Source organism: Anser brachyrhynchus (assembly GCF_964034855.1).
Source record: "Anser brachyrhynchus genome assembly, chromosome: 13".
NCBI lineage: Eukaryota > Metazoa > Chordata > Aves > Anseriformes > Anatidae > Anser > Anser brachyrhynchus.
The window spans coordinates 12,294,841-12,307,992 of NC_137708.1; the positions used below are offsets into that span (position 1 = coordinate 12,294,841).

General features: G+C 36.7%; 1 protein-coding gene and 1 long non-coding RNA gene across 47 annotated transcripts in view; one reads left to right on the forward strand and one right to left on the reverse strand.

Moving 5' to 3' along the window:
• The window catches only part of LOC308176932, a 38,436-nt gene extending 28,780 nt beyond the window's left edge, over positions 1-9,656 (forward strand). For both annotated transcript variants that reach the window (XR_013938741.1, XR_013938742.1), the window contains one exon: positions 4,385-9,656. This is a non-coding gene — a long non-coding RNA (uncharacterized lncRNA). The remainder of the gene's footprint in view (positions 1-4,384) is intronic.
• The window catches only part of LOC308176931 (uncharacterized protein), a 112,037-nt gene that overhangs the window by 28,729 nt on the left and 70,156 nt on the right, over positions 1-13,152 (reverse strand). For 22 of the 45 annotated variants that reach the window (XM_080553386.1, XM_080553384.1, XM_080553383.1 and 19 more), the window contains one exon: positions 12,786-13,146. The exons of 11 other annotated variants lie outside the window; for them this stretch is intronic. Coding sequence is in view for 11 of the 34 variants with exons in the window: in XM_080553388.1 (XP_080409514.1) it covers positions 13,119-13,146 (28 nt within the window). In the remaining 23 variants the exon portion in view is untranslated. Of the gene's footprint in view, positions 1-175; positions 352-3,744; positions 4,119-9,662; positions 9,836-11,113; positions 11,243-12,073; positions 12,212-12,785; positions 13,147-13,152 lie in introns of those variants that run through there. 12 more of the 45 variants (XM_080553424.1, XM_080553414.1, XM_080553403.1 and 9 more) reach the window with 12 other exon arrangements.

Sequence of the window (13,152 nt, forward strand, 5' to 3'; positions counted from 1 at the left end):
AATTTCATTTTCGAATAGAAGCAGTTCTAAAATTAAAGGTTGAAATGCTATATTTATAAAATGCTTACAGCAAGTAATTGCAGTTATCTGACGACAGCCTCTCTTTGGATATTATTGGTTTAACCATAATTTGGATCAAATATTTTGTAGGCAGTATGATATTAGGATACTTAACACTTTTCTGAACTGTTTCTTCTCTTCCATGTACTTGTTGCAGGAAGACTATCAGATGATATTCAATAAGATGAGCCAGCCAAAAGATTTGTCTTCTGTTCTTTCATACATTTACCTCGTCATGTCACTGCCTACATTTTAGCAATCTCTCTGATGATGAATAAGGAAACAACTTATCTGCAGTATCAGAATAAAAAGGGAAGCCAATGTAAAACAATAGAGGTTTTTGTGAAGATTTGATCTGTATGATTTATACTTTAATTATAATAAATGTAGATTAGAGAGGGTGGGGGTGGCATTGGGATTGGTTTCTCTGCAGGCTTCTGCTATCTGGAGCCTACAGAGAGTCACTTTTGAAATAGAGTGGGAAGAAAAATAAAATACAGCCAACTATAGAAGACTATTTATATACTCTCTTTATAGATATCCTTAGCATTCTCCTAAGCTCTGATTCTGAAAATATTTTTGTTTGGATTTAGTTTTATGCTTTGTTTTGCTGCCCCAAGTGATTTCAGTGATTCAGGTACATCTAAATAACCTCAGGTCTTTCTGAGATAGAAGCTAGGTTTGTCTAGCTGGATGCTTGTCTCCAAAGGCTTTCAATGAGAGCACAGAATACCTTGGGTAGTATATCAAGCTCTGCAGAACATTCATACTTAGTTTAGATTGCATATGAAATTTAATTTTCTAGGGCTGATGTTGGAGGTGCTAGTGGCTGCAGGCAGAGGTAATTTTATGTCTCTTATATGAACAAGGAGGACCTAGATAGGTAAATATTGTCTATTCCAGCAGGACAGAGTATATTCTAGAGTCAGCTGGAAAACATGTTTTCTGTTCCATGTGAGTCTTTATGAAGTGGTCAAAATTATTGAGTCTGGTTGAGAAGAACAGAGCTGTGCAAAGCAAGCTCTAAGCTAGTGTGACTTTGTAACCCATTTATGACCACCAAAGGGTTGTCAGCCACAGCTTGACAACCATTGGCTAGTAACTTGGCTCTGGTCATACTATCATTTACTCCAGAAACTCAGTTAAATTAGACGTGATTAAATCCAGTACAGTTAAGTTCAGACTTGGGCCCAAGTCTGAAAAAAAAAAATTAAATCTTTATTCAACACATTTTTAAGCTAAAATGCTAGTAAATGTCACTAAAATGTTAGACTGAAATGTCACCTGTTTGTTCATTACCATCACCATTTTGTATCAGGTTGTGTTGACGTTTGTATATCAGTAATGACATAGACACCATTCTCGTAGGCGAGAGAGAAAAAGACAGACGTAAAACAGACAAAAGCATGTTCACTGCACAGAAGAGGGTAAAGAACAAACCAGAAAAATACATATTTTAAAATGGTTGTTTACAATTGATTGGAAAGGCTGACCTTTATTGCATGGGCATGTATTTTTTCTAATCTGCAAGAAAGCAGAACAGTGACTGGTGCTAAAAGGAAGATTTAATGTGTCGGAGTATAATGTACGTATAATTTCATAGAATTATTTTTTCCTCTTTACTGTTTATTTTCTTGTTTCTGTTTTGAAACCTATAGTTCATTTCATTTCATCTTTCTGTATTCTGTCTGATGAGGCAGAATTAGACTTAGTCATTTTCTAGTAATCTGTTCAGCACAGAGGCATTTTATGAAAGAAATTTGAATACAGTAAGACATAAAATAATTGTAAATAGTTTGGAGAGGTAAATGAACACACAGGACCACCTAGTTCTGCTTATTCTTCAGTAGTTTAACCCCATTTCTTGTAATGAAATTGATTGTTTAACATTACGCTGCATGTATTAGTTTCTTTTAAGATTAAATAGATGTTTTTACAAATAAAAATTAGTCAAGAACATATTAAAATGTGTGTATATGCCCATTTTGTGTGCATACATGCACCTATGTAAAAAAGAGTGCAAATGTGTGTTCTTTAATCAAACAAGTTAAAGCAATATGCACCAGGAGCATTACCTTGCAGTAACAGATACCAGAAATCAGAAACTGAAAGATAAAATTCCTTCTACTAAAAGATAATACAAGCGCCCAAATCTTTCAGCTTTCTGTCTCCTCACTTTTTCCAGCTTTCTTTTGAAAGATGAAGAACAGGAGAAATTAGTTCAACAATGTCTTTGAAGTAAGACCTGGAATTTATCATAGTAAGTCGGGGATGACTCCTGTGCTCCCTTGTATCTCTATCCATCTATATTTTCTCTCCTTACAGTAGTATCGTAAGCCCTCCTGGGGCATGAAGTAGGTTTTATTCTCTGTGATGGGAACTGTTGTTGTGATACTGTAGTGCAGACAGTAAAATATTTTGCTTATTTCAAGGCAGAAACATGCTTTTTCTCCTTTACCCAACACTATCCTGTGGCCAGTAGACAACTCCCCAAATCCACGGAAGCAGAGGCATTTCTGGAGTAGCCTTCCCTGCTCAAGTGATGATTAGAAAACAGATAAAGTCAGACAGACAGCAGTAATACTCCTGAGGGAGAGACCAAAAAGTAAATCCAACTGAACAAATAAATCTCCCGACTTACGGTAATGACTTAGGAGGGAACACATCCTCCGTCAAGCTACCAAGTGCAAAGTATAAGGAAGTTCCCAGCAGGTGTAATACACAGGGTATTAGAACTCCTAAAAACCCAACTGAATTTCAAGCAATTGAATTTCAACGTTAAGATTAAATACAAAGATATTAGAAGAAAAAAAGAGTGGACAGGAACAGCTCATCAAAGTATTTATTCTGAAAGGGGCATATAGGCCCATACGGGCATTAAATCTCAAGAGACTTATTAATGAATTCTTTTCCTTCAATATTTTAACCTAATTAGTTGTGTATTTTTCAGGCTGTGCAGTCCAGCATTATGCTCCATGGGAGTCAAGTTCTGAAACTGCTTAAAAAAAGCAGCAGACAACTTCTTCCAGTGATCAAACTCACCATGAGCAATCACTGTAAGGTAGCAGCTCTGTTGCATTTACTATCCCCAAAATATTTCAGTGGTGCAGTCCACATATTATTGCAATTAAAATAAAGGGACAGAAATGTCCTTCCCTTATTATTTTTTTAGGCAGCTGAAGCAGTTTTCAGGCTTGTTCGTCAGTGACCCTCAAGCCAGGGAGCATAATGCAGTCAAAACTGTGCAGTTGGGAATGTGTGATTAGAAGAGCCAAACAGTAGATGAAGGCATTGAGGATAGAAAATGGAAATAAGGAGAGCCTTAGTTCACTCTTGGGAATAACCAAACAATAAAGACATGATAAATATGATAGAGAAAAGGGGTTGAATTCAAATTGAACTCTGGAAGCCACAGAGTGGCAAAGAGCCATGGAGCTGATTTAGGGTTTGAAGCATGTCATAGGAGAGACTGAGGGAGTTGGGACTGTTCAGCCTGGAGAAGAAGAGGCTTAGGGGGATCTGTTCCATGTGCATAAATATGTGATGGAGGGAGAGAAGAAGATTGAGTTCTTCTCAGTGGTGCCCAGCAAGAAAATGAGGCAATCCGCACAAACTCAAATACAGGAAATTCCATTTAAACATTTAAAAACAAAAACAAAACAAGCAACAACAACAACAAAACACCTTTTTACTGTGAGGACACTCACGCGCTGGAAGAGGTTGGCCAGAGAGGTTGTGGGGTCCTGGAGATCTTCTAAGCCCGAATGGACATGTCCCTCAGCAGCCGTTTTTAGCTTCCCTTTCCCTGACAGGATAAACTGGTTGGTCAGAGGTGCCTTCTCACTTCAGCTGTCCTGTGATTCTGTAAGCTGAGTTATTTGTCTAAAATCAATTAGATTTTTAGCACAGATTGGTCAATGCTGTAAGTTGGTCAATTTTCCTCCAGGTACATTTGTAGAAGCTGCTTCATAAGCAGGGAAACAACCCATAAAACCCTGTAGTTGTCACACAGGCATCTATCTTCTGATCCGTCTTTTAGGAGAATCACTATGGCAATGCTATCAAAAAAGCAAGGCAGTTTGGGTTACTTTCAGATGATGTAGCCTGGAAGTTGTAGCTGGGCACCCTTTTTATTTTCAGCCAGTTTCAAATTTGATTGTTTTCTAATAAAACTGTACTCTTTGTTTAAAGAAAAATAAATAAAATAGTTTTTCGAAACTTACTTTTCCTTTGAAAATATTTTTTGCTGGATCATTTTTTAGCCTCCCTTAATATGTTTTTCTGCTTTGTATATTGTACTTATCTGTTTTTTCCCATCTTACAGGATGAAGTCCGAAATGCAACTTTCATCTGTGTATGTTCAGCCAATGACCGGCATGAAGTGCCCAGTACCCCTCCCTACCTGCTAGTACCCTAGAGAGCAAATTAGTAGTGGAAGCAGTAGCCATGATAAAATTGATGTTTAAAGAGGTAATTTTCCAAAACACCAACATTTATTTGCCTGAGTTTTTGTAAATAAGCAGTTTTACCTGCTCTATCTGCTGTGTTGTTGTATATCCTTCTGTGTTTAATGCAGGTTCTACTGAATATATACAATGATTTCTAAAGTCTTATTAAGACAAGCTATAGAATTTGATTTGTGGGGACCTCAGTAATAGGGGCAAGCTATAACATTTTATTTTTTCTGATTTATGGGAAAGCGGAAGCAGCTCCTATTGTTACTACAGTTCTCCGTCTGGGAGGAGGCACTCGTTTTGTTTCATAAGATTTCCTCTGCTATTTTCTTTGCTAGTCTGCCCTTCATGTAGCTCCCAGGTTTTCCTGTTTCTCCTTCTCCTTGTGTATTACTGTGAATACAACCCACCATCAGGGCAAGGAGAAGTAACCTTACCCCTCTTCTATTAGAAAAATCCACGTGAACTGGCTGAAGACAAATATGCAATAGAATCATCCACACTTCATCATACTGCTTGTAAGAATTTGTCATCAGCTGTTGCTCACAAACATACAGACAGAATAGGAAAGTGGGAGACTGTGAATCAAAGACTGTGATCTTATATTACTGTAACTTTGCAATATAATCAGTATATACGCACTAGTTCCACTTGTAAGGTTGAGTAAAGAGTGTAACTCATATTTACTGCTACCTGAGGGGATGGGTTTGTAGGAAAAAGGTAGGGGTAAGAAAAATAGCTAAAACACAGTTAAATGAATTGAATTGTTCAGAAGGTATAGAGATTTAAAAACAAAACAAAACAAAATAACAGCAAAAAAAACCCCACACATATTTAACAATAACACTGATTAAGTTTTGCTTAACAAACTGATCTTACTCCAATAGTACTTTTTTGTCTGAGTTCAGCATTGTCTACCTTGCTTCCAGGGATCTGCAACTATCTATTCAGAAACATCTACAGCACGTGTTAAAATATATACTAAAAACTAACAACTTGACAGTTATATGGCTTATTTGACTTCTACAAATTTCAGTGAAATCACAGCAACCAGTGGTGAAATTCAAGCTTATTGATCACCCCTTTTAATTCCGTTTTAACCTGACTGGCCCATAAATTTTTGTTAGGTTCGATGAAGAAGGAATAATTTAACTTGTAGTGATTAAAAATCAGCAAGGCTATGAAATTTCCATGTATATTTTGCCAATGCAAGGCAAGCATTTATAGTGAAATTATCTTTGGGATTTTCAATCCTGTTAGCAGAATGTAATAAGGATCAATTGTACTCTACTACATATCTATGAAAGCAGCCACATTCTCATCAATTTGTTAGAAGGAGGTATAATTGCTATTCTATCTGAGAGGTCCTGGGTACCACAGAAAATTAAATACTGTATTTGTGTGTGAATCAATACTTAAAACATCACTGTCATTGTTATTAAGTACTAACTAATGTGAGTTAGGAGATGATGGCCAAAGGTAGCTAAGCAGTGGAGGTTAGCACATGTGCCATGTGTTTTATCTCTGAAATGTGCAGCACACTTAAATCAGACTTAAAGTTCGCTTAAGGGACAGCAGAGAAGAGCTTATTATCATGTACACTCCATTTTCAATAGGCTTTCTGCAGCAGGCATCCATGGCTGTGAATATCAATATAATCCAAGTGTGCTTTCAGTTGTACTATCCTGTGTGGTACCAGAGAGAGCTCTGCAGAGTACCATTAATCACTTCTGATAGAATGAGCCCTAAGAATATGAAGAACCGTCTGTGAAAGGGAGCACGAATAAAGAACCAGGAGCCTAGATACTTTCTACTACTTTCATTATTGTAGTGGAGTGCATGGGCACTTGTTATTTATGTTTGTTTGACTGATTTTCTTTATGCTGGAAAAATATTGTACTTGGAGATTTTACAATGCCAGGAAGGAAGCAAACTGAGCCACTAGGAAAGCAAAATTAGTATCTGGATGCTACTATTTCATACTCCAGAAGATCTATGCTTGGCTGACATCTACAGGATTTAAATAGCGCAGGTTTCAATCTTTGGTAAAAGATTAAAATGGATGGATTTGTGTCCTGGCACAAGCACTTATGTTCTCTCTTTGATCCACTGTCCTCCACCAAGTGTAAGATGGACATAAATCGTAATGACCCACAGGAAATAAGATCAATGCTGCTAAGTGATTATAAAGTTTTTTTGGACAGAATGCATTATTTGCACTTTTAAGTAATGACAGCCTTGATACTAAGGCTAGCTTAGCAAAAACTATGGAAAGTACTGGAATATAGTAGGTACAAAGACCTGATTTTGTTTTTATTTCCAGAGTAATGACCACTTTGTGGCTCTTGGTGCACATATGGCTCACAAGCAGATGAATTGTGGCTCTCAGACTTTGCCTATGAATTTTCCAGGAGTTCACTTGTCCTTCAGGTATGTGATCTATATCAATTGTTTTCAGCTATATCAAGCATGCAGCCTGCAGCATCAAGATTAGTGGACAACTTTGCATTAACTAATGGCTTTGGACCTGTAATTTCTGTGACACAGTCTCCCATGTAGTAGCCATGTAGCCAGAGTCCTGAGAACTCTAAAATGAATAATCCTCCCTAAAAGCTGTATGCAATACACAATTCTCCAGCTAATACATTCTTTACATCTGTAATAGTATCCAATGGACAGGAGTTTGTAGTTGATAAGACCAGTTTACAGATAGATTCCACTTGAATGCCTTGAAATGGGAGAAGAGTTTTGTTCAATCAAGCAGAACCTTTAAGACTAAAGACCTAAACTACTTGTAAATGATTTATCCAATGAAAAAACAATTCTCTTTTGATGGCAAATCTCTCAGTAGAAAATAAAAAAGCTAATCTCTAGAATCAGAACAGAAGACGGTAGATGGTCTGGACTTTGAACCTGATTGTTATGTTCCTTGCTTTTAATATTTTTTTCCAATAAAACAAGTCATTTAGAAAAGGATTTGATGGCTCTCCCCACTGCTTGCCTAGAGTGGTTTATAATAATCTAAGAGTTTGCTTGATGATGATCTTTTCTTCAAGAGCTAATCTGACAGCGAGTCTCAGTATGATATACGATACATGCAGTGGCAAGAATGGCTCAGTAGCAAGCTTTTGACTGTATCACCACATTTATTTCACATGATGAATATTTTTTTTATTAGGAGTAGGGACTATAGATTATGCCTTGTACTAGTGGTTCATCATGGACATGTATTTTGTGCTGCATTTCAGTGTGGGCATAGATATGTCCCTGATGATTTCAGAGACACTGAGTATTAGTCCTTATTTTTATCAAATGTAACCTGTAACCTTCTGGTTAGTTTTTACTGATACTTCTGGACTGAAGGAGCTGGATACTTCTACCTCACAAAGCTATTCAAAATATGTGCATTTTACATATAGATACTTTTGCCAGCTCCTTGTATGCCTTGCTTGTAAAAAGGTGATTTTTTTTTAATAACTTTAAATAACTTAGAGGTTTGGGGACCAGAAAATTTTATTAAAGTCTTGTTTTAGTTTATGATTGCCTGTTCCCGGATTACTCCAAAGAACAACCTTGTGAATGATCATCAATTTTATATCTGATCCAATTACTTTTACGCAACTGCTGGTTTAATGATCAGAATAACATTTTACTGATTTGGGTGAGATGTTAAAACCTTGCTACAGGTGTAACAGCATTTTCAGACAGAAAAAGTAGAAGGCCTCTAATTCTATTTATCCACTTAAGCATAACCTTATTTCAAGAAAACACCTCTTTAAAAGACAAAGATATATAAGGATACGTTCAACATTAACTGCATTCTTGAAGCCATACTAACATCAGAGCCTTCCAACAAAAGAGGCTAATTGCTTCTTTTTTTGGAAGTTGTAGGGAGAGGAAGTTTCTGAAGTTTTATCTTTTTTTTTTCTTTTAATATTTTTTAATATTTATTTATTTATTTCAAGCTAGAGTCAGGATGTAAGTTCAAATATTTGGCTTTTATCTTTTAACACCAAAGAATATCTACTATACCTTAAAAAAAAAAAAGCAAAAGAAAAAGAAAAAAAAAAACTGAAATGGTTTCTTTAACATATGTGAACTCTAGTATGATGGAGGGGTTTTTATATTGCCTGTTGTACCTGAGTGAGTAACCTCATCAGTGATCTAGGGTAATTATATATTGTTTAATTTTCATCAAAAAAGTGAAAAGTAAAATTATATTTGATAATGACTTTACCTGGAAGATATTGTGGAAGGTGGCTTAGTTCAATCCATCATTATAGCAGCTAAGCTATAATGAAATGTGGGGGAAATTGAATTTGCCAATTTTGGTTACACGCAGTTTAATTATAATTGATTTAGTGCTAATGCTGTATATCTCATGCAGAAGGCTGACTGGATAAAGGATTTCACAGAATTCACCGAAGCTCTCTCTCCGCTGCTTTAACATTGCAGATAGTATACTTTTAAACACAGACATTGTGATTATTATAGCTGGGCCCTAAGTACTGTCCAAGCACCACATGAAATGTTATCTTATGTCTACATATCTCCTTCCTCCCCTCTCTACATCAGATCTGACTGTCAAAACTGGCCAAGTAATTGGGACAATTAAGGTGCCCCTGAGATATAATTATCCTTTATAATTTCTCTATATGTTTAAGAAGAAGGATGATTGGCTTACAGAAACAGGCTCCCTATGGTACAGTGAGAAAGAGGATACTGGAAATGAGCAAATCAGCTTTAATGTCTTGTACTTAAATAGTCCCTAAAATAATTTAAGCCCAAACTCTTCCTTCTGCGCCAGTAACTTTACACCACAAAGCAACACTTTGAGTGTGTGTAGCCAAATAAATGAGGAACATCTCTGTACAAAGGATCCTTTGGTGTATTAGGATCCTGGTAATGATTCCCAATTGCTGGCATGAAGAAGATAAATGTGACGGCTGTTTTCCCATGCCCCACCGACTTGCTATTCATCTAAGTAAATACGTAGATGGTCCTCCAGCTGTTAGTGAAGGCATCCTCACAGCTCCTCTATGGCTGAGCAGCCTTATTCCCACTTTCATAGAGGAAGAGCTCATTTGGACAAATGGAATGTCTTTCCCTTGTTATTTGTATTTTATTGGGGAATGTCTGAATACTTACCTTGACCACGTAACTTCTAGACCAGCACCACTCACAAGGCCATGGGGGCATGACCATGCCTACCATGAAAGCGACAGATCAGAGAACTGGCCCTTCACCACAAGCATCCAGGCTCCTCAGGCATGTCATTGTCCAGCCCAGAAATGTTATTCTTCCCCTCTCTCTATCTCCATCTGATTACAAATTATAAAATGGGAATAAAGATTTTAACTTAATTCCGAGAAGAAAATTTAGATGAATAGCAAGCAGCATTATTATTGCTTGGGTTAAACAAAAAGCTGGTTGCAAAATACCTTTTAACACCAGTGCACTAATACAGCACTGTCTTGGCTTGAGACTTCAAAATACAAATAGAAGACTAAGGAGGTAATATTTCCCTCAGGCAATCGAGGTGCACCACTGACTTCAGTTCCCAAAGAATGCATACATTTAAAAAGATAAATATGAAACAATGGTAGAGGTATAGGTGCATTCATGAGAAAAATGTTTGTATCACATCACTCCCCTAGGCAAGAACATACTCTTTCCCATCTCCAGACCTAAACTGTATGTTTCTACAGATCCACGTGTTTAAACAATTGCATTCCTTAGGAAGAAGGAATAGTGATTGCTTTAAATTCATCTTTCACCCCAGAAATGGTTTTTACGCATTGCAGTGGCTACTGAATCATTGAATTCCCTGACATGAAATAAAATCGTATTTAAAACACATAGCCCTATAGAAAAAGTCTTCTCTTACAGGCCATAGGTTGGAAAGAATCAGTAAAACAGAAAGCAAACTTTGAGGAGGCTGTTAACTGCATTCTGTATGCAGATATATCTTGCTTTTTGTATATCCCAAATACTAATTCTGTGCAGATGGAAGATTTCAGGAAGAATTTACTGTTGCTTTGCATCTTCCATGTTCAATTACATTCAACAAATTGTATGAATACTCCACCTGAATGAGATGGTATTTTACATTCAGTTCACATTCTCTTTAGTTGACTGACAACACATATCAGAAGGCAGTTTAAATTCAGCACCCAGCATATATATTATCTTCTAATAGGCAAGGAGAGCAAATAGTGGCTACTTCTTTCACCCCTTCCTCACCCATGCCTGGGCTTGCTGAATGAACTTGAAGACCAATTTACTGTACGAGAAAAAAAGGACAAAAGCAGTCTCTTGAGAGCAAAAGAACATGATAAGAAAAAAAAAAAAAAAAAGAACATCCTCTGTTAAGACAGAGGACAGTTATGTCCAGATTCACCCAGCCTAAATTATACCGAAGTCTTTGTACCTTGTGTTTGACGTGTAGGTCTAGAATCATCTGCTCAAATCCATGAGGCCCAAATTGGCCCTTTCCATCTCTACCAGACCTCAAGCACCCAAAGGACCAAGTCATCCCTATCATCCATTGCAATTTTGGCCTTGAAACTCCTTGTCACCACCTATGTACATGTACTCACTTCCAGAAAACTTGTTTTCTGTTCCGTTCTGGAAGAAGGAAAAGAATGTGTGTTTCTCCTTTGTATCTTAATTTTCTGTGCTCTTTCCTGGTTACTTCTTATTCACTTGCTGCTCCTGGACTACACCAGCTGCAAATATAAAACGGAAAAGAAATGCAGCTGACTACATTAGCAGGCAGGAGTGACAATATGCAAGAGGGTTGCTTGTCTAGCCAGTGAGGCTCAGATTCTTCAAACTTTGCTTGTCATTGTCCCTCCATCAAATGTGTCACAGTTTAGCTGATTTCACTATTTGTTTACCCAGATTACACGTCAAAATATAAAAGGAGGCTCTGGGATTTGTTTATGCCTTCTGGAGAAGCCATTCCCTTGGTGCCCATTTTATCAATATATTTACCTTGCCCTGATCCTCTCCCAGCCCTGGTATCACTCTGTCACCATAAACTCCTTCAGGGCAAATTTGACCCATTGTGCTGGTAATACAATGACATTTCAATTGCAAAAAATATATTAAGTTGAACCATCATCATATAAAATATTTATATTTCCATTTGCCATGGGAAAGGAAACACTTCAGAGCAATTTCTTGGGTCTTTAAAAAAAAAAAATAGCAGGACAAAAGCCAGAATATATTCCCTGAGGAATGCTCCGAATTGCCGAGAGGTGTCTCCCAGTGGCCATTGACATGGGATTTCTATAGCCACATGAAAATGCTGATATTGAGGTATGTACACTGTTTACCTGTACTCTGTTGTAGTTTATTTTGCATTGTCTTACAGAAGTTTTGTGAGGAATATTATTCAGTAGGGTTTCTAAAGCCTTTCTTTGTAACTGTCTTTTCAGAGCTGATCTCTGTCAGTATTAGATGTGTGAATTTGTTGTCAGATCAGGGATTTTGAGATGTCTATTGTTCTGGTTTTTATATATACATTTACATATATCTATATATTAAAAAGTTACATTAGCGTGCAGAAGATTTGTTCTATTCCTGTTTTCATCCCCTTGGTAGAGGCTGGAGGTGAGCTGAGACAGAAATTGTGGTCAGTTCTTCTACTTTCAAAGAAATAAATGGCAGCTTGCAGAGTGGACTGGAAGGGCCTCAGAGAACATGGAGATTTGGAGGGAATAAAGGGAAAAGCGGTTACTGCTGCGATAAAATACCACACCCAACAGTAGCACTAATGGAAATCCATAGCATCCCTTCTTCCCTTTCTCTTTTTTCATTTCTCTTACTCTCTAATTAATGTTACAAGAAAACTGTAGAACTGTATAAAGTATATAATATATACTTTAAAAAAAGATATAAAATAATAAACTATTCAAAGTTGTTTCAAGCTTACATTTTCAGATGAAATCCCTATTTTAGCCTTTTAGCCTGGTGTTTTGCAAAATATACAAGTAATTTTCATGAAAAGAAAATAGAAATTCACTCTTTTCATTTACTTTCAATTTTATTATCTTTCCCTTTGTATATCTTCTCCGCCTTTCTTCTGATTTATCTCTAGAAAACACCTTGGAGCAGAGAGGGAATTATATGTATTTTAAAGGCCTATTTTCAAAGAGTTTTAATGATAATTTCCATTGTAGTAAGAAGCTCGGCTTTCAAGTGGTCTTTTAAGAATCCCTAAATATACAGGCTTCCAATCAAATTTTTGGATATATCTTAGTAACAATAGTCATAATATATAGAATACAGTGGTAGTACCAGAACCTATTGATTTTGCTAAATGCCTGAATCTCTGACCGAACTAGTACAACACAGCCACTTTTTGTTTAGACCTTGAGATATTTCAAATATTGGGGTAGTTCTGAGTGGCAGGAGTGAAAAGAAAAGATAAAATTACCTTATTGTTATCTAACTTGCACTGAAAGCATTTCTTTAGAACTAGCCTGGTAATTGACTTCAGTAATTGCCAGGCTGCTCGGTATACTTGCTGTATTATTTAAAATCCTGGGTCATCCTTCTGTAATTTCGATCAGCATGTTTTTCACTGTGACACAGTTTTCACGTTCTATGTATTACATGGCCAGTTCTGCAA